The 26,029-nt window shown below is 38.4% G+C and overlaps 1 protein-coding gene across 1 annotated transcript in view; it reads left to right on the top strand.

The window, feature by feature from the left end:
• Positions 1–26,029, top strand: part of PROS1 (protein S) — a 99,319-nt gene that overhangs the window by 30,168 nt on the left and 43,122 nt on the right. The window contains exons 2-3 of the mRNA XM_010357309.2: positions 12,478–12,635; positions 15,423–15,447. Coding sequence (XP_010355611.1) covers positions 12,478–12,635; positions 15,423–15,447 — 183 coding nt within the window. The remainder of the gene's footprint in view (positions 1–12,477; positions 12,636–15,422; positions 15,448–26,029) is intronic.

The following is a 26,029-nucleotide window of genomic DNA, read 5'->3' as shown; positions in this document are numbered from 1 at the left end:
TTACAGTGGTGTCCCGCACAGATGGGACACAGCTTAGGAGGAATCCCGGGCTGTGGGCATTCCTTGGCCCAGTGGCCAGATTTCTGGCACTTGAAGCAAGATCCTGAGGGAGGAGGTCCTGAAGGAATGCCTGACTGCTCTGGCTTAGGCATTTTGAAGTTCTTGTGTGCTGGAGGTGTGGCTGGGGTTTCTCTCACAATGGAGGCAAGGAAATGCAACTCAGAAATACGTTGCTACTTGCTGCCTCTATTATTGTATGCCTTGAAGGCAAGGATAATTAAGTCCTGTTGTGGGGTTTGAGGGCCGGAATCTAATTTTTGGAGCTTTTTCTAGTGTTGTGAGCAGATTGGATAATAAAATGCATATTGAGAATAAGACGGCCTTCTGAACTTTCAGGATCTAAGGTGGTAAAGCGTCTCACGGTTGCTACCAAACAAGCCATGAACTGGGCTGGATTTTTACATTTGATGAAAAAGAACCTTCTTGCTAACTGATTTGGGAGAGGTTGGATTAAGAAAAAGGAGCATTAACCTTGACTATGCCTTTAGCTCCAGCCACCTCTTTAAGAGGAAATTGTTGGGCAGGTTGGGGAGGGCTAGTCACGGAACGAAACTGTAAGCTGGACCGCGTTCTTACTTCCACTGTCGGCGTCTTTAGGCAAAAGTGTTCTTATTTCCATTATAACTCTGAGTGTGTATATTGGATCAACTCTTCCTCTCCCTTGTTTATTCACCAACGGGTTCTCATCAGCTTTCCAGCTTGGAGAATTTATTGAAATCACTTATTTAATAAGTAGATAGAAGGGTTATAGGGTGGGGGAGCGGAGGCTGAGGAAGAATTGGAGCCTGATTCAGCCTGGTGGGGAGTGACCTGAGGAGGAGAAGTCTGGGGAGGAGGGGAGAGGTCAGATGGGTCGGTAGAAAAGGATGATTGAAAAGAATCAGTGGCGCTTGGGGTTGGGACTGAGGGGACAAGTGAGAGGGAAAGAAGGAGGATTTGGGATGAGTCGCATTGGGAGGGACTGGTATGTAAAAGAATGCCTAGATGTCAGGCACCTCAAGCCATTTGCCCATTTTATGACAAGAATTATCTAGATCTTGTAGGATAGAGAAATTGAAAGTGCCATTTTCTGGCTATTTGGAACAACTGTCGAGTTTGTATTTGGGTCAAGCAACATTGCAGAAGAAAACAAGACATTTAGGTTTTAGGTCAGGTGTGAGGTGAAGAGATTTTAAGTTTTTGAGAACACAGGCTAAGGGAGAAGAAGGGGGAATGGAGGGTGGAAGGTTGTTCATAGTGAAGGAAGCAAGCCCAGAGAAAAGAGAGGGTAGAGACACGGAGAAGGGGGGTGGGGAGCAGCCCTGGGCTGCAAAGTGGGTTTGCAGCCAAAGCAGGTATCCCCGCAATTGATTTGCCACCAAGGGAACGTGGGTGAATGACCAAGGCAGGCGTCAGACACCAATGGAGTGTGGGTGAATAATCAGGCAGGCGTCCCCGCAGTGATTCAACACCAAGGGAAGACTGTCTTCCTGAGTCCGTGACTGGCGCTGGAGTTTTGGGTCCATGGATAAAATGTGTCTCCTTTGTCTCTACTAGAGAGGAAAACAACTGGAATTGGAAGGACAGGGAGACTGAAGGGTAGTGAGAGAGGGAGATTGAAGGGTAGCAAGAGAGGCTGGAGACGAGAGTGAAAAGACCGCTTACCCAAATTGAAATTGGTGAGATGTTCCTTGGGCTGGTTGGTCTGAGGACCCGCGGTCATAGGTGAATCTCCTCATGGAGTGAGGGTGAGGACAGGGGACCAGTCTCCCGAAGGAGTCCTCCTGTCCCAGGTCTTAGGCACCAAATGTCACACGCCTCCATGTGAAGGGACCACCAAACAGGCTGTGTGAGCAATGAAGCTTTTTAATCACCTAGGTGCAGGCAGGCTGAGTCTTAAAGAGTCAGCTAAGGGAGATAGGGGTGGGGTCATTTTATAGGATTTGGGTAGGTAGTGGAAAATTACATTCAAAGGAGTTGTCTGGCTGGCAGGGGCAGGGGTCACAAGGTGCTCCATGGGGGAGCTTCTGAGCCTGGAGAAGGAATTTCACCAGGTAATGTCATCCGTTAAGGCAGGAACTGGCCATTTTCATTTCTTTTGTGATTCTTCACTTGCTTCTGACCATCTGGATCTATACTTTCAGGTCACAGGAGATATGATGGGTTAGCTTGGGCTCAGAGGCCTGACAATTACTTCATGTACATTGGGATGGGGAAACTATTGTTGGTGTGTCATTGGGGATTTTAAAATTAATCCCTCTGCTTCTAGTTGCCTTCTCCCACCCTCCTGCTGATGCTATGTTAAAGTCTTTCTGAGGGTCTTTAGGCGAAAGCGTTCTTACTTCCATTGTAGGCGTCTTTAGGCAAAAGTGTTCTTATTTCCATTATAACTCTGAGTGTGTATATTGGATCAACTCTTCCTCTCCCTTGTTTATTCACCAACGGGTTCTCATCAGCTTTCCAGCTTGGAGAATTTATTGAAATCACTTATTTAATAATGACCCCTCCCATGCTCTCAATTGTTATATTTTTTAAACAAAAAACATGTTTTTAAAAATTCTCTTACTCCTTAAAATTTTTACAAGCGTTTATCTTAATATCATTTTTACGTGGTCCTAGAGGGAGAAGACAGAAATACTCTCTACCATCGTTAACCGTAAGCATCACTTTCTATGCCTTTACAGAGAAGCTAGAAATAGTCCATTACTTACTTGCCTTGTGTATTAGTCTGCTCAGGCTACTACAACAAAACAACACAGACTTTGTGGCTTAAACCATAGAAATTTATTTTCTCGTAGTTCTGGAGTCTAGAAAGTCCAACGTTAAGTTCAGTTAATTCAGTTTCTGCTGAAGAAACTTTTTTCCTGGCTTGCAAATGGCTGCCTTCTCGCTGGCTACTCAGATGGCCTTTCCTTGGTGTGTGCACAGGGGATAGAGAAAGCACAAGAGAGCTATAGAGAACTCCCCTAAATCCCTTATAAGGACACTAATCTCTTTTTATTATTATTATTTTTGCTTTTATATTTATGTATTTATATAATTTTAACTTTTGTTTTAGATTCAGGGGATACGTGTGCAGGTTTGTTACATGGGTATATTACATGATGCTCAGATTTGGGGCAAAATGATCCTGTCATCCAAATAGTGAGCATAGCAAACAGCAGTTAGTTTTTCAACTCTTTTCCCTTCCCTCTCTTCCCCTTTTAATCATGATCAGTGTCTATTGTTGCCATCTTTATGGGACACTAATCTTAGGGGGTCACATTATGACCCCATCTAGTCTTAATTACTTCCTTCAAGGACCTGTCTCCAAAGACAGTCACACTGGGTGTTAGGGCTTCAACATATGAATTTGGAGCACGGGGTGGGGGTCGGGGGGGGCGGGGGGAGTGGTGCGGGGGGGAGATGAGGACACACATTCAGTCCATAACACCTTGCCAAGTACAACGAAAATGCTTATTTTATCATTTTACTTACTATGGGGAAGAAAAAGGTAGTTTTTTCATTTTGTCTGTGGCTGACTTTTTTTTTTTTAATGTAGACTTGAGTTTCTATGTTAACCGCCTCTTTTCTTGCTGCTTGTTTTATTTTTATTTTTTTCCTTGATTCCTTATCCCAATGATGTTCTCTCCTTTCCTTCATGAGTTATTGTTTTCACTGTTATTTAGACTGTGTCTTAAAACCTTTTGGTTATTTGACAGAGGGTTCTGAGATGCTGGTAGAAACTATCGAATTAGAAAGACTTACTTGATGATATACCAATATTCCAAGTAATCTCACTTGCAAATAAGCATTTTAATAGATAAATTATATCCTAAGAGTCAGGGGAACTCCATTGATATCTGGAGTCCTTCTAAGCTTCTAAGCACAGTTTCAGACTTGCTTATTTCAGGGATGTAGGGGCTATGGCAAGTAGGGGGATATTGCAAAATTAGGAGAATTCTTTTACTATTGCCTTTTTAAATGTCCAGGAACACTTTGCCTGTTGCTTTTCCAAATATAAATACAGACCCAGGTCACAGGACTAATAATATTGATGTAATTATAACAAAATAAGTCAAATAGAACAAAAATAAAACATTTTCTGTGCGGTAGCTTCTTGGTGCATGATGTCAAAATCAAATAATGTTTTGGGGTCCTAGCGGGTAGGAGATAAAAAAAGACAGTGAAAGCTGACTATGGGCATATCTTGCTGCACGTCATGAAAAAGACCTCCTGTTGTAGCATCAGGAAACATAACCAGTTTGCAATCTAGTGGTTAGGAGAAAAAAAATAGAGTTGTAGAAAATTCCTTCTTTATCCTTGCCAACATCTGAGCTCTTGAATCCCTTCAATGAAGCGTCTTCATTTATCACTGACCAAGAACAAACAATTCAAATAAAATAAATGGTCAGTGTAACTTTTTATCTGGGTAATAAAGCTGCCTATTTTATCATTTGAGTAAAGATATTTGCTGTTTGGAGGGAATAACTAATGTGTACTGCTTTCTCTGTCTAGTTAAAGGTTTTCATCTGTGGAAACAATGCCGGAGTGACTTTTTTTTTTCCCCTAGAAAGGGACTGTAAATTGAAGTTATAATTAAATCTTGGAGTAAGGAGAGGTCCATTTCACTTCTGTTGTAGTTAAACAGTTCAGGCATTGCTCCTATACTCATTCATTGATCTGTTCCATAATGGAGGGTCAATAGTCACATTTTTTTTTTTTTAAATGCCACCAGTGGCTTTTCTACTTCTAAATAAATGCCAGCCTACACTCCCCTATCCTTAATGTTTTAGAACTCACCTTTATATGTGCAACATTTCGTTCACAGATTACTTCCTCTTTTTCTCTCCCTGGATTTCAATCTTCATCCACACCTATCTCTTATGATCTTTGACTCTCGTAAAGTATTTCTCATCAGTCAGTATTTGCTCAGTCCTTCAAAAAGACCTAGATACAGTTCATCATTACAGAATGTTCTTTAACCCATTCCAAACCTTAGCACAATGTGAGAAGAAATTGTTGCACAGCAGCATAATCCTCACTGTGATACAAAGTGTACAATCTAGAGAAAAGCAGGGATAATAGTTGGCCAATCCCTACATAAAAACCTATCTTTGAGTTTTCCTTAATCCTGGCAACCTTCACATTTTAAAAATTGCTTCCTTTCCCCAACTAGAAATTTTCTGTGGTAGAAATCTTTATGAAAAATAACTGAAGTATTTTACAGTTAATGTAATTATTTTAAATACATTTTTGAATATGCAGCCATTTTTACCATTATTATTTAGTAATTTTTACCATTATTAACTAGCCGTGTGTGTGTGTGTGTGTGTGTGTGTGTGTGTGTGTGTGTGTGTGTGATGGAGCCTTGCTCTGTCACCCAGGCTGGAGTGCAGTGGTGCAATCTCTGCTCACTTCAGCCTCCGCCTCCCGGGTTCAAGTGATTCTCCTGCCTCAGCCTCCTGAGTAACTGGGATTAGAGGTGCCTGCCATTACTCCTGGTTAATTTTTTTTTTTTTTTTTTTTTTTTTTGAGACGGGGTCTCTCTGTCTCACAGGGTGGAGTGCAGTAGTGCAATCTCGGCTCACTGCAACCTGTGCCTCCTGGGTTCAAGTGATTCTTCTGCCTCAGCCTCACGAGTAGCTGGGGTTACAGGCATGCACCAGCACGCCCAGCTAACTTTTGTATTTTTAGTAGAGATGGGATTTCACTATATTGGCCAGGCTGATCTCAAACTCCTGACCCCGTGATCCATCCTGGCTAAATTTTGTATTTTTAGTAGAGATTGCATTTCACCATATTGGCCAGGCTAGACTCGAACTGCTGACTTCAAGTGATCAGCCCACTTTGGCCTCCCAGAGTGTTGGGATTACAGGTGTGGGCCACCACGCCAGCCCATTATTAATCAATTTTTAAAATAATACATGCAATTTTTTTTTCTCAGGCTTTTTTTTTTTTTTTTTCCAAGGTCTTGTGCTGTCACCCAGGCTGGACTGCAGTGACACAATCAGGGCTCCCTGTACCTCAACCTTCTGGGCTCAAGCAATCCTTCAGCCTCAGCCTCTCAAGTAGTTAGGACTCCAGGTGTGCGCCACCATGCCCAACAACTTTTTTTTTTTTTTTTTGATACGTAATCTCACTCTGTCGCCCAGGCTGGAGTGCACTGGCTCAATCTTGGCTCACTGCAAGCTCTGCCTCCCAGGTTCTCGCCATTTTCCAGCCTCAGCCTCCCGAGTAGCTGGGACCACAGGCACCCGCCACCACGCCCGGCTAAATTTTTGTATTTTTAGTAGAGACGGAGTTTCACCGTGTTAGCCAGGATGGTCTCAATCTCCTGACCTTGTGATCCGCCTGTCTCGGCCTCCTGAAGTGCTGGGATTACAGGTGTGAGCCACCGTGCCTGGCCCATGCCCAACTACTTTTTAATTTTTTTGTGGAGATGGTGTCTCCCTATGATGCCCAGGCTGGTTTCAAACTCCTGGGCTGAAGGGATCCTCCCGCCTCAGCCTCCCAATGTGTTGGGATTACATGTGTGAGCCACAGTACCCAGCCCCAGTCTTGGTTTAAATAAAATATACTGTTTCAACAATTGAGATGCGTGAAGCACAGTTATATCTCAAATTATTATCTGGTGGTTCTCTGTATTTGTAAAGTGAAAGCCATTTTCCTTCACCTCATCCAACACTGAAGCCCAAACAAAGATAAAAATAGTCAGCCAACCCAAATACTAGCCAAAGACTCTCTTCTCAGAAACATTCTTTCAAGGGCAATTTTTCATTTTTGAGATGCCAAATAAGAAGGGCCTAGGGAAAAGAGAGATGGAAAGTAGAACTAAAAGAGAGATGAGCTTTTGGAGGGAAGAGTGTGAGAACCATCTTTGCAAAAAAACAAGGAAGCAAAATGGAAGAGCTTCAGAGGATAAGCTATCCTAAGGTCTGGACCCTCCTCCATCTGCCACCTCATCCTTACCTGCCTGGTCAGTGTTGGACAATGCAGATCTTTGGTCCTGCCCTCCTTGAACAGAGGGTGGCATTAGCGGAGGCAGTGCTAGCATCACTATCATTACAGGGGCTCTTATGAAATCAATAACAATAAATTACTTTTTTGGAGGTAAGTCAATCAAATTTACTCTCAAAAAACAAAGATTTACCCCTCACATGAAGAGAACATATGAAGGCTGTGAATACAGTTTCAAAGAGAATTCCAGTTCATGTTTGCACAATGGTTTTATTATTGTCATAATTGTTCCATCTGCTTTGGTCATTATTTTGAAGAAGGAGTGACTCAGGTAAGTTAAAAAAATCAAGTTGACTCAGTTGTACTTCTTATTTTGAAAGACTCATCAACTCCACATTTTAACCTAAAATTTTGAATCTGAATGTAACACTTTTCAAGCAACATAGTTGGATTTTAACAAGCACTTTCTTGAGATACTTCTTAATACAAAGAAGTGAAACAAATGAGTAAGGGACAGTGTGCTAATACAAAAAGAGGACAGGTTTGGGATGCTGGTTGTCTGTGTTCTCAGCTGTGGTAACTTGGTAAAATTAACTCAACTCTAAGTTTTAGCTTATTCATGTATAAAATGGAAAATTTTAATCTACTTAGAACAGTTATGATTCAGATTAAAGGAGATAATGTAAAACAGCATTTATGTGCTTATATGTCATGGTTATTATGGCAAATTATGAAACTTCTTAGATATTCCTGCATATCAGCAAGGTGAATATTTTTGGGCAGAAGGACTTTGAGCCAACTGGTGAAAGCACTTCAGACCCCATGCTTGTCTCATCCCACAGTCCTGTAGTTTTAATTTGCATTCATGATGTCATGCCTGTATCTTTCTGGCGAGAAGCGGTAGACTGCTTCGAAATCTATTCTCTTAGATGGATGGGTTTATTTTGTAAAGGACAACTAATTATTTAAGATAGTGACCTTATCCACTGCACAACCACATAATTTCTTTTACAAAAATTAAAATCAGCTCATGGCAGTTGTGCAAGAGTAGAGTATGAGCTGTGGCAGCGGGAGTCATGGAGAACAAACATGTAGAAAGTTTCTTCTGCTCTTTGACCAAGTATTGTTTGGTTGAAAGTAGTGCAGCCAAAACTGTAACCAAAGAAGGTATTATGCTTCCACAAACTTCTCAGAAAAAGTATTGCAAACAACAGCAGTAGCTGTTGGATTGGGCCCTAAAGGAAAGGAATTCAAGTAGTTAGTGTGGAAGCTGGAGATAAAGTACTTCCCTCAGAATATGGAGGCGCCAAAGTAATTCTAGACCCCAAAGATTATTTTCTTATTTAGAGATGGTGACATTCTTGGAAAGAAGGTAGACTGAAATAATTCACTGTTGAAATGGCATCAATGTGAAGCTGCCCATTCCACTGAAGTTCTAAAATCTTATATCATATATTACCATGTCTTTTATTATAAAGTAATTATATTTAATGACATCAGTGTCTCTATAATTTAGTTTCACTGTACTGATAAACACATTTCCAAATAAAAATATGTAAATAAAAAAATTAAATCAGGTACATCGTGGACATTTGAGTAGCAGAATACACAGAAGAAAAGAGCACTAGGCTAAGGGGATGGGTATATTTGAATTCCATTAGCATAGCTTACAGCAAATGATGTCACCTTTCTCAGCTTCAATTTCTTCAGTAGGAAAATAGGGATGATAATTTTGTCTTATAGTTTATTTCATTATGTGAAAATCAAATGAAATAATTCATGCTTTGAACATTGTTATGTATCATACCAACTTAAAGCATCGTTGGGCTGAACTAGATTAAATCCAAATTTGGTGCAAATATATTTAGACAAAATTTTTTTTGTTGTTAGCTTAATTTTCTGTAGGACAGAAGCGTAACAGTTTTTGCTTTTTAATATTCCTCTCAACAATAGAGACAATAAAACTTCCTGATTTTTGAAAAGCGGCAGACAACAAACAATGGATTGCAGGTCTGAGAGTTGGGATGCCTATGATCCACCTGTAGTTTCATTGTTTATTCACTTTACAGTTATGGAAAAATATGTTGCATGCTTTTTACCTGAGTTTTGTCATCTCTTAAATAATAAAAGTTGTTATGTTTACTTTTCTAAACTTAAGTGGACATTCCTAAGACCTCGAAAACCTTGGCTACTCTAGGTGATTTAGACCTTTGCTTTCACAAGCATGGATACAGTATGTGTTATTTTACCTGGTTTGTACCGTTTAGTGGGGGCCCATACGGGGAAAGAGATGTTCTTAAAAATCACTATCAAACTCCTAATTCCAGAAGTTAATAATTGTGTAAGGAAAAAATGCCAAGAAGTGAATATTTGTGGCACTTTATTTCCTAAGTGCTTTTAACCTTGATTTTTAAAATTGTATCAGTGTATTCACCCTTTCATTAAAGTGTTATTGTTTCCCCTGAATCACATATTTGCTGTGAAGTTCAAAAAGTCCAATTTTTTTTTTGCTGTATTTATTACAAACTAGCATGCATAAAACTACTTCAAATAAATGAGATAATTGCCCATGCCAGGCTCTTTCATTGTTGACAGGACTGTCATTGATCAGTCAGTAACACACTTGGCAGATAGCATGATCACAGAGTACCATCTTTTATATACACACTGCCTTGACTTAATCTCTATTTTAATGAGCATGATAAACATGGCAAGAGATAGGGTTATAAATCTAACCCAAACCATTTATTCATTTATTCATTACATTTAAACTTCTGCTTTGGCAAGTGAGAGAAATAAAGTAATGTTACTTCACTCTTGAAAGATTTTTTAGTTACTTAACAAATATGGTGAGTGACTGTTGATTAGTCTTTTTGGTTTTTTTTTTCTTCTACTATTCAACTTTTGAGTATTTATTGCTTATTGTTTACCAGGTAATAAGAGACAAGAAAAAGAAAAGAAGTTCAGACATTTATATTACTTGTTTATCTTCTTAGTGAAAGAATCATTTGTGGTTAAAATCAGGAAAAAAGTTATTTGTAGATTTTATTTATGTTTTTTACATTTTTCATTGAAAAGCTATATTAACATACTAAAACAATAAACCAAAACTCTACACTCTCCATACTTTTCTCCAGATATAATTGTTGTATTAGCAGTTAGTCTTTCCAAACTCCTTTCTGTGTATTTTTCCACATGATACTTACATATCTACTACTTTAGCTGATTTATAGAGAGTTATGCTATGAGTGTGGCATTTTACAACTTGCATTTTAACTTACTGTATCTTTGAGATCTTCAGTACAAGAGTACCTTCCTTTTAGCAACTGCATATTATTCCACAGTACAGGTTTATTGTAGCTTTTATTTCCATTCCCCTCTTTTCTATTTTTTTAAAGTCAGGGTCTTGCTCTGTCACCCACACTGGAATGCAGTGCTGTGATCATAGCTGACTGTAGCCTTGATCCCCCGCAGGCTCAAGTGATCCTCCTGCCTCAGCCTCCTGACTAGCTGGGACTACAGGCATGCACCACTACACCTGGACAATTGTTAAAATTTTTTGGAGATATAGGGTCTCTCTTTGTTGTCCAGGCTGGTCTTGAACTCCTTGGCTCAAGTGATCCTCCTGCCTTGGCCTCCCAAAGTGCTGGGATTACAGGCATGAGCCACTGTGCCTGATCCTGTGCTCCTCTTGATAGATATTTAAGTCATTTTTAATTTTTTGATCTCACAAACAGTCTTTCAATAAATGATTCTATTTTTTCCAGCACATGGGCATATATGTAGGACATACTTAGAAGCAGAGTTGTTGAGATGAAGAGTATATGTGCTTTAAATTTTAGCAAAATACCTTCAAATAAAACCTGCCAGTTTATGCTCTACTACCAGTGTACAAGAATACATGTTTTCCCTTACTCTCACCAATAATTGATATTATCATTCTTTTAAAGTTTTGTCAGTCTAATATGCAAAAATCCAATTTTTAAAAAGTTTGATTTGAGCACTTTATAATGTTTATTGCCCATTTTTTCTTTGTAGTGATGGCTTATATGATTGTTTATATTGTTTTCTTTATAGTTTGTTTATATTTTAGAAATACAACCATACATGCATTTCTGTATCAGTCAGCTTGTCTGGATGCTATTTTTTCTTTTCTATATGCTGTAGGTATTTTCCTCCAGTCTGTTGCTTGATATTGAACTTTGTTATGTTATTTTTATTGTTGCTGTTCAACAGCAATCTCCACAGAGATCACAAAGGTTTTTCATTAAAATTGAGAAAGTTTATTACTCTTGCTTTAAAGATCATATGGCTTTCTTTTTTCTTTTTCTTTTTCTTGTTTTTCTTTTTTGAGACAGAGTCTTGCTCTGTTGCCCAGGCTGGAGTGCAGTGGCACAATCTCAGCTCACTGCAACCTCTGGCTCCCTGGTTCAAATGATTCTGGTGCCTCAGTTTCCCAAAAAGCTGGGATTACAGGCATGTGCCACCAGGCCTGACTAAGACTATGGCTTTTGACATAGGCATTTCATTATGTTTTTTTCAGATTTTTTTTTTTTTTTTTTTTTTTTTTAGAGTGAGGGTCTTATTGGCTGGAGTGAAGTGGTATGATCATAGCTAACTGTAACCTTGAACTCCTGAGCTCAAGTGGCACTCCCTCCTTAGCCTCCCAGGTAGCAAGGACTACAAGTGCATGCCACCATGCCCAATTAATATTTTTTGTGCGGTGGTACACTCCGGTAATCCCAGCTACTCAGGAGGCTGAGGCAGGAGAATCACTTGAATCTGGGAGACAGAGGTTACAGTGAGCCGAGATCGTGCCACTGCACTCCAGCCTGGGCGACAGAACAAGACTCCTTCTCAACTATATGTGTGTGTATATATATATACATATGTATATATATATATATGTATACATATATATATACATATATATGTATACATATATATATACATATATATGTATGTATACATATATACATACATATGTATATATATATACAAACAAATTATACATATATATATATATATGTATACATATATATATATATAATTTGTTTGTTTGTTTTTTGTAGAAATGGGGTCTCGCTCTTTTGCCCAGGATGGATTTGAACTCCTGGGTTCAGGTGGTCCTCCCACCTCAGCCTCCCAAAGTACTGGGATTACGAAGATGAGCCACCACACTTGACCTCAGCATGTTTTCTTCGATGTAGTCCTAATGAAGGAAATATTGAATATTACCTGGTGTGTTTAACCTCAAGTATAAACCTGAATAATTTGTGTAGACCATCATTCAAGGGCTGCAGCTGCACACCAAACCTGCTCTCCGAATTGTTAACTAACGTGCTTATGTATCTGCATTTCTTTCTTAGTTCGATCATACTGATTTTAAATGTCATAGAATTCACAGGCAGAAAATGAATTTAATGCTTATTGTTTAATAAAACAATATATTTTAGATGGAAAAATGATTAATTCATATAAACTTATTTTTTCCTTCAGTTTTGTCAAAGCAACAGGCTTCACAAGTCCTGGTTAGGAAGCGTCGTGGAAATTCTATGCTTGAAGAAACCAAACAGGGTAATCTTGAAAGAGAATGCATTGAAGAACTGTGCAATAAAGAAGAAGCCAGGGAGGTCTTTGAAAATGACCCTGAAACGGTAAGCATTTATGGAAACTATCAAGTTCACACATCTAGACATACAACTACAGACTGAACATTTCCAGCCTGTACTCCCTTCTGTTCCATCTTAAAGTCAATAATTTTGTGTATCACCTTCCACACATAACCACTTCCATTTCAGGAGGAAGTACCTCCAAAGGAAAATGGGCTTGTTAGGCAGACAGTTCTGACTAAACTACAGTTCAGTTACACTTCATTATCAACAAATAGTATTGACCTCATGGTTTGTAAATATTTTCTTCTAACCAGAATTTGATAGTGTTAGGGGGAGGGGAGAGGAAGTACCTTCAAAGGAAAATGGGTTTGTAAGGAAAATGGGGTTGGTCACCAATAACAGCTTGTTCTGACTAAACTATAGTTCAGTTACACTTCATTATCAGCAAATAGTATTGACCTTATGGTTTGCAAATATTTTCTTCTAACCAGAATTTGATAGTGTTAGAGGGAGGGGAGAGGATGTCTGAAGTATTAACGTGTGTGTGTGTGTGTGTGTGTGTGTGTGCTAGTTTGAATTGTTATCACAATGCTTCATTAAATTTCTCCATTGGCATTTTTTTAAATTTAAATTTAAATTTTTTGAAACAAAGTCTCTTTCTGTTGCCCAGGCTAGAGTGCAGTGGTGCAGTCTCTGCTCACTGCAGCCTCAGCCTCCCGGGTTCAAGAGATTCTCATGCCTCAGCCACCTGAGTAGGTGGGATTAGAGGCATGTGCCACCATGCCTGGCTAAGTTTTGTGTTTTTAGTAGAGACAAGGTTTTGCCATGTTGGCCAGGCAAGTCTGAAACTCCTGGGCTTAAGCAATCCACCTGCCTCGGCCTCCCAGAGTGCCGAGATTACAGGCATAAGCCACTGCACCCGGCCTACTGTTACTTTACATGAAAGATTTTAAGTCAGAATTGTAGGTATCATCTAATATTGAAATTTTAAATAGATTTTAAATAGATCTCAAAGTAGAGAGAACAGTGTAATAAATTTCAGTATACAAACTCCCCCACCCCTTTAATAATGATCAACACTCTGTCATTCTTATTTTACCTTTTTTTACCCCATCTCTTCTAATTTTTCTTTTGTTATTCTGGAATATTGTAAGGCATGCCTGTCTGCCCAGGATACTATATTAGTACATCACTCATTAATATTGAATATTTATTTCTAACATTGTAGATACATTCTATCAGCTTAGCCTCTAAGCAGCAAAAGCCCAGAGAGGGAGAAGACCTTAACACAGAGAAGGAAAGATAGTGAGTAAGGAAAACTCCTTTATGCGGTTCCTCTCTTCCACTAATTCTAACATTGGTCTCATTGACAGAAGAGAAAAAAGTGACAGAAAGAGCAAGACATAAAGGGGAGAAATGAAAAAAAAAAAGTTACTTTTTTTTGTAGAGAGGGGGTTTTGCCATGTTGCCCAGGCTGGGCTCAAGCAATCTGCCCACCTTAGTCTCCGAAAGTGCTAGGATTACACGTGTGACCACAGTGACCCCCCTGCCACACCCCCACCAAACATTTGTTACTGTGTCATGATTCTTGTGATTACAGGTGTCCACATCTCTAATACTGCAGTCCACATTTCCAGTCTTCTCAGTACCACTTATGCCTCAACATCTCTAATATATTGCTTTGACGGTCGCAACATCACCTTTGAATCCCATTATCTATTGTGTAGGTTTATATGTGAGAGGGGGAAAGAATGAGGCCTTTGACTCAGTTCTGGATGAGCTTATGTTCTGTACTTACTAAGTGGTAACACTGACTGTGTCTTTGTGTAGAAATTTTGGTTTCTCATGAGGTATTCTTGTACTGTTAATGGTACACATTAGATATATCATGGCTTAAGAATGCTTTCGTTGACCAACCTGAGAACTTTACTATCAGAAATTTTTAACATTTTTCTCCCTTTGAGAAAGCACATTCTTTACTCCAAATGACTGATTTACAGACAAACTTTTGGTACACAACCAATTTATAAGTAAGGTATTATATGTACATAAGATGTACAAGATAAATGTCTACTTTAATTCACTTCAAAGTATGTCACTGTTAGCTGGGCACCTTGGCTCACACCTGTAATCCCAGCACTTTGGGAGGCCAAGGCAGGAGGATCGCTGGAGTCCAGCAGTTTGAGGCCTAGGCAGCATAGTGAGACCCCATCTCTACAAAAAAATAATTTGCAACAACAAAAAATCAGCTGTGCATGGTGACATGTACCCGTAGTTCCAGCTACTTGGGGGACTGAGATGGGAGGATTACTTGATCCCAGGAGGTTGAGGCTGCAGTGAGTCATGGTCATGCCACTGCACTCTAGCATGGGTGACACAGAGAAACCTCATCTCAAAAAAAAAAAAAAAAAAAAAAAAAAAACAAGACAGAGTATGTTACTGTGATTGAACATTGAATCTGTGTGGGTCATCATTATGACATAAAATGTGTCAAATGGTTATCTAATCATTATGGAAAAATTAAAAGATGTACAAAAAAAGGGCATGCATGATTATATTTACCATCTTAAATCGAGCTTGTTTTCAGATTAGAAGCCTTTGAAACATGATTAATTGATCAGTATTTCTTTAAGCCTAAGTGTCTTATTGGTTTAACTTTATTGTTTTCTCTTAGTATATCTTACTATATAAAAAGTTATAATGTGAAAATGATGATTATATGTAATTTATTTGCATCTTTGATATAAAAACACATTATAAAATTAAGTTTTAACTCTATAATGAAATTTAGGTTTGCTAAGATATATGTTTTCTTTTTCTTCTTTCTAGGATTATTTTTATCCAAAATACTTAGGTAAGTTCAAAACATCTCAATTATATCATCTTAGAAATGGAAGGGAACTTAGATATATTCCTGTCTAACTCTCTACCCATCTATTCCATCCAATGTAATTTCATTATCCTTGGGAGTGAGGTTTCATTTTATATGCAATTTTGCTGTCTTTATATTTAAGACATGTTGAGAAATTTGGAACAGTTCTTTAATTACCATGTGGAATTTTAAATTTTAGTGTTTTTCTTTCTCATGTCTTTCTCATGAAGCTCTTGGGCTGATGCTCAGTTATATTGAGGTGCTCATAGTCTATGAGCTCATAACCCATATGCGTTTTCATGGGTTAACTTTTTTTATTTTGTTTTTTGAGACAGGGCCTTGCTGTGAGCCAAGAGCTGGAGTGTGGTGGCCTGCTCTTGTCTCACTGTAACTTCTACTTCCCTGGGTTCAAGTGAATCTCATGCCTCAGCCTCGTGAGTAACTGGAATTACAGGCATGTGCCACCACACCCAGCTAATTTTTGTATTTTTAGTAGAGACAGGGTTTCGCCATGTTGGCCAGGGTAGTCTTGAACTCCTGACCTCAAGCATCCACCCTCCTCAGCCTCCAAAGTGTTAGGGTTACAGGCATGACCCACCCTGCCCAGCCTTAGCTGCTGTAGTTTAAAAGGGCAGGGGGATATAGATATATATCCATGAAAAAGATGTTTTCTTTTGTAAGGTTACATGTTACTCCTCACTTTTCAAAACAAAAACCAATAATTTGTACTATTAAAGTGTAGAAAAGATAGTATATCTAGACTATTTCAGCTTTTTAATTTTAGATAGAAATGTAAATATTTTATAATAAAAATAGACAATATTTGACTGTTAAATATTACGTGTGCATTAAAAAATACAGTGTTAACTCTTGCTTTTTAGGTCCATGTAATGAGGCTGTGTTTTTGCAGGCACACTACTGTAGAGGATACATTCCTTTGATCAGAGTACATTTGGATAAAGATAAATACCATGTTAATACAGCATTATGTGTTCTGGGGAAGTTCCTTAGATAAAATATTTTTCTTTTCTCCTTGTATCTCTCTTCCACTTTTCTGGTCCCACCCAACTCTTTCTTCTCTTTGCCTACCTCATTTGGCAACATGGTAAAAAAAAAAAAAAACAAAGTATAAAACTAAACAAACTAAAACAAAAACACAAGATGTGGGCTCCAGCCTCAGACCTAAAAATTTTTAGCTGTATCAGGTGAAAGAAGTTGTTTAGCTTTTCAGGTTCTGTAGTTTTAAGTGTGCCCTGTAACTATATTTTCTAACTTCAGAGCTTTTAAATCACCAAATAAGTCAATGTACATAAATAACTTACTGTGTCAAAATTTCTTCAAATATATTCTTGTTTAATCACCCCATCATGTGAAACAAAAATATACTTTTTATTATGATTTGTTTTTTGATTTAAATTTCATATTTTGGTCTTTATTTGTATATAGGCATGTGTGGTGAATTCCACTGTTAAAAACAATTTTTAAAAATGTCCTGCCTCAGTTACACTTTTTTTGTTATTTGATGTATATATTCTATAGGCCAATGGCTCTAATTTGAAAAGCAAAACAAAACAATCCTTTCCCTGGTAAATCTAATAGTAGTTTTACTAACTACAACAGCTCATATAGGAAGGCCCCTGTGGTGAGATAAGGTCACCAAAGAAATTAAATAACTATAACCCATATATTTGGGGCAATATTTAGACTTAGTTTTCAGGGACTAATAAAGCACTTCAATTGGTCTACGTATTCCCTGTGCTATCTTGAAAACATGTGATTTGGAAATAAGTACTCTGGGTTCCATTATAGTTTTTAAATTGTGTTCTTCTCTTTTGTAAGAAGTAGAATAAATCACTACCATTTCCATAGGCCTCGTATCACCTAACAGAGTAGGTGTTTCTATTAAAGAGAGAGAAACTTCCTGGGAAGAATGGTAAACTCTGAGCCTAAATATAAACATTAGAAATCATTTTTTTGGTGTAAGCTGGCAAAAAATAAAATAAGAAAAAAACCCTGAAAATAAAAAAAAAAGAAATTATTTTTAGTTTCTAATTCCTGCCAAGTTGGTGAATTACCTCAGAATGCTGACTCCCTCCCTTCAAATCTTCTCTAAAGAAACAATAAGATTCCAAGCACGTTAATAACAAAATAAAATGACAGCAACAGGAAGTGTAAGAAATGTCTGGGTAGACGAAAAGCTGGCCTGACCTGCTGGTGTGTGTGGTGGGGGGGTTGTGTTCTAACTGACAAGGCAGTAGTGACAGAACAGATTTGACCATTTAAAACATGGCCTGAGCTTTCCAATTGAGAAAACAAACACAAAAAGTACAAGAGAGCAAACCCCGAGTCACAAGAAGTTTTAAAGTAACAAAAGCAGAGAGAGAAATAAGTGGAATAGAAAAACAAAAGTGAGCATTAACGAAAGCAGATTCTCATTCTTCAGAAGGGTTAGCGAGTGAGACTAACATCTGGCAAGAATAATTAAGGAAAAACAAAACAGAGAAGGAGGAAACGCCAATACATAGAGTACAAGATGGAAAGGGAAAATATTCTAAAGTCAACACAGGTTAAAAACAGTATCATAAAATATTACAAACAGCTACATCAAATACATTTGGGAACCGAAATAAAATGGATGTGTTCCTAGAAAAACATAAAATATCTGTAATTTCACAGGAAGCAATGGAGAACTTAGTTATACAAACAAGTATTAAACAAGTTGAAACCACAGCCAAAGCCCTCTTCTTCCTATTTCTCCCAAAACCCAGATCCAGATGGTTTTACAAATGAACTCTTACAAATTTTAGGAAATTGTTAATGTTTCCCTTATTAAGATATTGTCCTTGAAAAATGAGCTTATTCTAAGAGGCTTGTGTAATCTTGACTCCAAAACCAAATAAAGACATATAGTAAACTCATTTTAAAATTTAAGTGAGGGAATAAAAGAAAAGAAAAATAGAATTCCTTTTGCTTTCTGAATTAATTCTAAATAAAATGATATTCAGTCCGATCTTAAGTGTGTTAAAAATAATATCATGATCAAGTAAAATTATTCCAGAAATTTAAAGATGATTTAACATCAGAAAATCAGCTGGGTGCAGTGGCTTTTATGCCTGTAATCCCAGCCACTCAAGAGGCTGAAGTGGGAGGATCACTTGAGGCCAGGAGTTTGACACTAGCCTGGGTAACATAGTAAGACCCCACCCCTAAAAGTGTAGTATTACCTCAGTTCATACAGAAAAAGCAGTTGATAGAGATCACTACTTAGTTATGATCAAAGCTTTTGTCAAATTAGAATATAAGAAAAGGTTCTGAGGTTGGTAAAGGTTAAATATAGAATAAGTACCTAATTTATCTTCCAAATTTTCACATTTCAGTTCAGGATTAATACTGCACAAGGTCAATGTCAGCTGTAAAAAGAATAAAATAGGATTGTTTTGGGCAAATTGGCATGAGAAAGGAAGGAGGGAGGGATGGAAAGAGAAAGAGAGAGAAAAGAAAAAGAAAGGAAGCGAACAAAATCTACAGTAAACATTACACCTAATGGAGAAAATTTAGTTATAGTTTCTTGGAGGTTGAGAACAGAAAGAAAAGTACTGGAGGTTACATTCAATGCAATAAGGAAAGAAAAATAGGGATTTTATAGATCATAAGCTATAATATAGTCCTGTCATTGTTTTTAATTGATATAATACTGGAAAAAAATAGAATCCACAGACAAAATGTAAGAACACAGAAGAGATTTAGATAATTCTATGACTCTCCTATACAAATTCATAGTAGTTATTAACACAAGCAATAGTCTAGTAGAAATTAAAAAGATGATACCATTCACAATAGCAGCAAATCCCATAAAATATCTAGAAATATCTGAAGAACACATAAAAGCCCTATGGAGAAAATTTTAATACTCAAATTGAAGACATAGAAAATGAATTAAAACCATTGAAAGATACTTCATGATCTTGAATTGAGTGATGCTATAAAGTGATCAGTTCTCAAATTTATTTTATTTTCTCTTATTATATTTTATGTTTTTAGAAATGGGGTCTCTCTATGTTGTCCATGCGGGTCTCAAATTCCTGGGCTCAAGCAATCCTGCTGTCAGGGCTTCCCAAAGTGCTAGGATTATAGGTGTGAGCTACTATGTGCGGCCATCCTCAAATTTATATGTTCAGAGCAATCTTGTTTAAAGAAATATTTTTAAGAAACTTGATACACTCATTTTAAAATTTAAGAGAGCGAATGAAAGTCCACACATGTCTAAAATACAAAAAAGAGAAATACTTTATCAAATATTAATAATACAAAGGTATAGAAATAAAACTGTTTGGTATTTTCAGAACATGTAGACTAATGAAACTGAACAGAAAGTTCAGAGAAAGACTCATGTATCTATGACAACCTAATATTTGATAAAGATGATACTGTAAGTCACTGGATTATTTAAAGATGGCATTGAGAAGAGTGGCCAGCTATTGGCAGACAAATAAATGTGGGTTTCTAATTACCACCAAATGTAAAGGTGAATTCTAGGTAGAATAAAGACAAAAATGTTAAAATAAAACTATGAAATTAAAGAAATAATATGGGAGAATATCTTTGTGACTGATGGCCTGGGGGAAAATTTTAAATTCACAAACTGTAAGGTGAAATAATAAATTTTATTATAACAAAATTAAGAATTTATCTTACAAGAGAGACGTGAATAGTAAGATTAAGAGACAAATGACAGTTCTGTCTCTGTCAAATAAATATCAAAAATGTAAATATCAAGAGATGATATTTATAAATGTTTAAATTTTTTCAAATCTGCAGGAAAAACAAAGATCAATAGAAAAATGGTAAAAAAAAAAAAATAGGGAAAATTTTCAAAGAAGAAAACTTTCAGATTTGGAAAATGACATGAAAATATGCTCCATATCCTTAGAAATCAGAAAAACAATGTGATATTACTTTATTACTTATTAGTCTGCCAAAAATTAGAAAGCAAGGATATAGAAATCCTTGTATCCCACTGGTGAGAATGCACCTTTGCCAAGCCATTAAGTACAATCCTATTTAATGATCACACAATTCCACCCCTGGATATCTATTCCAAAGAAATTGTTATGCAGGTACTAAGGAGACATGCATGAGGATGTACTTTCCACTTTCTTGTAGAGGTAGAAAATTGGAGGTAATTTGAATATCTATCATGGGTAGACAGAATTCTAAAGTGGTGGTTGCATACTGTGATGTAATGCTTAGTGGTTAGTAACAATGAATTATGTGTAGCAGCATAGATTGATCATAAAAATCAGGTGCTGAGTGAAAAATATTAGAGGATGTGATATATTATACAAAACCATTTACACACATGAATGAAAACATGGACATGAAATTGTAAATATATATTTTCAAGAACACTTACAAATTTTAAAAATGCACATAACCACTGGGCATGGTGTCCCATGCCTGTAATTCCAGCACTTTGGGAGGCTGAGGAGGGCAGATCACTTGAAGTTAGGAGTTCGAGACCAGCCTGACTAGCATGGTGAAACTCCATTTCTAGTCAAAATATAAAGATTAGCCAGGAATGAAGGAGTGGTGGTGAGGCCTGTAATCCCAGCTACTGGGGAGGCTGAGGGATGAGAATCACTTGAACCCAGAAGGTGGAGGTTGCAGTGAGCCAAGATCGTGCCACTGTACTCCAGCCTGGGCGACAGAGACTCTGTCTCAAAGAAAAAACAAAACAAAACAAAACAAACAAACAAACAAAAAAACCAAAAACCACACAACTCATTAGAATGACTGCCTAAAGGATGAATGAAAGTGGAAACGGAGGAAATGGAGATAGAAAGAAATATATATGTATATTTTGAAAGCAAGTGATGGGCTTTTCAAAGATGAGCGATCATAATGCAGTCAAAGGGATGGGGTATGAATAACTCAGCCTTGTACTCCTCCAGTCAAAACAAGCAAACATTCAGCCTTTTATGTGATGTCTTTTCTGTGACTTAAAGACAGAGGGGTATAAAGTAGTTTCTTGGAGAAATAAAAAATTTACCTGACTCATGATCCATTACAATTCCTTTGTCTAGGAGTCAGTGACTGTTCGAACTATTTTTTAGAATTGACAAATCAAGATAGCTAGGATAGTGGTGCCTATAGAAAGTGGCAAAAGGAAACCAGTTTGATTGTTAATAAAACTAATGGTGAAAAATATAAGTAAAGGTACATGTAGCAAGATCTTTACCTAAGAGGTTATGCCTTGACCACCAGAACCTCTCTTGAAAGGGTCTGTTGCTTAGCCTTTCTCTCCTATGGTCCTAATTTCTGTTTTTAATCCCTTTTCTTGTGGGAGCTTCTGCGTCAGTTTACAGAAGCAGAGACAATCTCCCTCCAGCTTTCACCTTCCTGTTCACCCTCCTCAATTTTTCCTATTCCTGTTGTGTGGTAAAAAAGATTAAGTGGGACTATGAGGGTTCTGTATTGCACGGCTTTGGAGTGGCAAAGCAACTGGCTCTCCACACTGTAATTCTGAATGCACTTTTCCATGACAGTATTATCATGAATATTAATGTAGGCTTTTATATAATGTGCCTTATGTGTTTAAGCTAATGTAGTCTGGCCTGGGGTTCTAAATCCATATGAAACATTTCACTTGGGTCTCCAGCCTCAGGGCTTTCAAATTTTGGCTGTTATTCACTGTAAAATTTGCCAGAGATGCGAAATGAAGCTTTCTCAAAAGTGATGATTCTAATGAAATATTCACACTAGAATAAATGAAGTCTCAGAATAGATGATACAAGAGGAAGGACAAATGAACGAAAGATAAGACTACTCGAGACCTAAAACTACTTGGGTTTTACTGGGGCTGAGTTTGGCTCCCTTCCCCTCTCTACGTCTTGTACCCTTTTGCGTTACTACCTTCCATCATGGAATGCTGCCGTGCGTAAGAAGGCCCTTACCAGATGATTAGCACCTTCATATTGGACTTTCCAGTCTCCAGAACTGTGAAAAATGATTTTTTCTTTATAAATAACTGAGTCTGTGGTATTCTGTTATAGCAACACAAAAAGGGCTAAGACGAAACATTGGTGCCAGACACTGGCTTGTTTCTATAACAAATACCTGAAAATGTGGAAGCAGTTTTGAACTGGGTAATGGCTAAAGGCTGGAAGAATCTGGAGGAGCAGACTAGGAAAACCTAGATAGCTGTGAATGGAACATTGAGGATGAGTCTGGTGAAGAGTCAAAAAAAGAGAAGACATGTAGGAAAAGAATGTAACTTCTTAGAGATTACTTAAGTGTCATGATTAGATTGTCGGTAGAAATATGAATGCTAAAGGCCATTCTGATGAGATCCTAGATGGAAGTGAGAAACAAAGCACTGGAAACTAGAGTAAAGACCAACATTGTTACAAGGTGGCAAAGAAATTGGCTGAATTATCTCCATGCCTGAGGGCTTTAGGGAAGGCTGAATTTAAGAGATATGTACTAGGATAGCAGAGATTTCTAAGCAAAATATTGAAGGAACTGTGTGGCTACATTTATTTATTTATCTATTTATTTATTTAGAGACAGAGTCGTGCTTTGTCACCCAGGCTGGAGTGCAGTGGTGTGATCTTGGCTCACTGTAGCCTCTGCCTCCCAAGTTCAAGCAGTTCTTGTACCTCAGCCTCCCAAGTAGCTAGGATTACAGGTGTGCGCCACCACACCTGGCTAATTTTTGTATTTTTAATAGAGACAGCATTTTTTCATGTTTGCCAGGCGGCCTCAAACTCCTTACCTTAAGTGATCCACGTGACTCGGCCTCCCAAAGAACTAGGATTACAGATATGAGCTACTGTGCCCAGCCTTTGTGGCTACTTTTAACTGAATATAGTAATATATGAGAAAAAGAGAAATGATTTAAAGTTGGGATTTATAAGTAAAAGGGAATCAGGGCAAAAATATTTGGGAAATTCACAGCCTGGTCATATAAAGAGTGAAAAGGTCTTTAGGAAAGCAAACCAATGGTGTGTCCCAAGTTACCATTTGCCAAAGAGATTGCCATGAATAGAAAAGAGCCAGGAGCTCATTATTTTAAGTGAAGTAACTCAGGAATGGAAAACCAAACATTGTATGTTCACAGTTATAAGTGGGAGCTAAGCTATGAGGATGCAAAGGCATAAGAGTGATACAATGGACTTTGGGGACTCGGGAGAACTGGTGGAAGCGGGGTGAAAGATAAAAGACTACACGTTGGGTACAGTGTACACTGCTTGGGTAATGGATGAACCAAAATCTCAGCAATCACTATGAGAGAACTTACTTATACATGTAACCAGACACCACCTATTCCCCCAAAAACCTGTTGAAATTTAAATAAATAAATAAATAAATAAATGGAGCCAGGTGCTGTTTTTCAAAACAATGGGTGAAAGACCTCAAAGACATTTGAGAGATTTTTGAGGCTGCCTCTCCCATCACTGGCCCAGAGCAGGACCTTGATGTAGTTTCCAGAGGGGCACCTGCAGGACCACCACTGCTCAGCACGACCTAGGGACTGTGCTGCTGGAATTTCAGCACAGTGTCCCTTGGCCATCCCAAACATGGCTCAAGTGGGCCTAGGTGCATCTCAACCCACCACTCTGGAATGTACGTACCTCATAAGCGTTGGTGGCATTCATGTGGTGTTAATTTTGCGGGTGCACAGAATGCAAAAGCTGTGGGGTCATGGGGCTTCCATCTAGATGTCAAAGGTTATTATGGACAGTCTGGGGGTGCCCAGGCAGAGACTTGTTACAGCAGCAGAGCCACTGTAGTGAACCCCCACCGGGGCAATGCCTAGTGGAGCCATGGGAGTTGGGAAGCCCCAAGAGCCCAGAACTATAGGGCTACCAGTATGCAACTTCTGTCTGGGAAAGCTGCAGGCACAAGACTCCAACTTGTGAGAGCCGCAGCATGGCCTACATCCAGCAAAACCATAGGGATGGGTTGGCCAAGGCCTTGAGGTCTCAACCCCTACCCCTGTGTGCTCAGAAGTCAGGACATAGAGTCAAGGAAAACTGTATTAGAGCTTTAACATTTTATATTGTTTTTCTTAATGAGTTTTGGACTTCCTTAGGACCAGTTACGGTTCTTACCTGTTTTACCTTTTTGTAATGGAATCATGCTTATCTCACTGCATTTTGGAAACTCATAGCTGGTGGGAATTTGCCTTAGGGTGAATCATGCCTTGAGTCTCATCCATATGTGATTTAGATGAGACTTTGGACTTTGGACTTTTGAGTTGGTGCTAGTATGAGTTAAGACATGGGGGCTTGTATTAGCCTGTTTTCACACTATTATTATAAAGACATACCCAAGACTGGATAATTTATAGAGAAAAGAGGTTTAATTGACTTATAGTTCAGCATGACTGGGGAGGTCTTGGGAAACTTAGAATCATGACGGAAGGCAAAGGGAAAGTGTATTAGTTAATTTTCATGTTGCTAATAAAGACATACCTGAGACTGGGTAATTTGTAATTTAAAAGAGGTTTAATTGACTCATAGTTCCACATGGCTGGAAAGACCTCATAGTCATGGCAGAAGGTGAATGGGGAGCAAAGTTACATCTTACATGGCGACAGGCAAGAGAGCTTGTGCAGGGGATCTCCCATCTATAAAACCATCAGATCTTGTGAGACTTACTCACTACCATGAGAACAGTGTGGGGGAAATTGCCCCCATGATTCAATTATCTCCACCTGGCCCTGCCCTTGACACATCGGTATTATTACAATTCAAGGTGAGATTTCGGTGGGGACACAGCCAAACCATATTAGGAAGCAAGGCACCTTCTTCACAAGGCAGCAGGAAGGAGAATGAATACAGGAGGAACTGACAAACACATAAAATCATCAGATCTTGTGAGAACACCATGGGGAAAATCGCCCCCCCCCCCGATTCAATTACGTCTACCTGGTCTGTCCCATGATACATGGGGATTGGGGGGATTAGAATTCAAGATGAGATTTTGGGTGGGGACACAGTCAAACCATACCAGGGCTACTGAGATGGAATGAATATATTTTGCACATGAGAAGGACGTGAATTTTGGGGGCTGGAGCAAATGCTAGGCTTGAATGTGACCCTCAAAAAGCATGTGCTGGAAACTTAATTCCCAGTGGAACAGTGTTGGGAGGTGGGGCCTAATGGGAGGTGTTTAGGTCATTAAGGCTGCACCCTCATGAATGGCCTAACACCAATTATGAAAGGGCTGGAGGCTGCAAGTTTGGCCTCTTGCTCTTTCACCCTCTCAACTCTCTTGCCATCTGCTGGGGGATGGTGTAACAAGAGGGCCTTCATGAGATGCCGAAGTACCTTAATATCAGAATTCCCAGCCTCCAGAACTGGGAGAAGTAAATTTCTTTTATAAATTAGCCAGTCTGTGGTATTTTGTTATAGCAACACAAAGTAGATTAAGATAGGGGCTCCAGAAACACCCCCATGATGTGTAAGGTAAGACTTATTTGGGAAGATATTCTAACTCACCATGGTAGGCTGAATAATGACCTCCTTACTCCACCTTGCCTAGCCCTCCCCACCCCAAA

The sequence above is a fragment of the Rhinopithecus roxellana genome, chromosome 1 (assembly GCF_007565055.1).
Source record: "Rhinopithecus roxellana isolate Shanxi Qingling chromosome 1, ASM756505v1, whole genome shotgun sequence".
Taxonomy (NCBI): domain Eukaryota; kingdom Metazoa; phylum Chordata; class Mammalia; order Primates; family Cercopithecidae; genus Rhinopithecus; species Rhinopithecus roxellana.
This window is presented reverse-complemented; position numbering and strand designations above follow the sequence as displayed.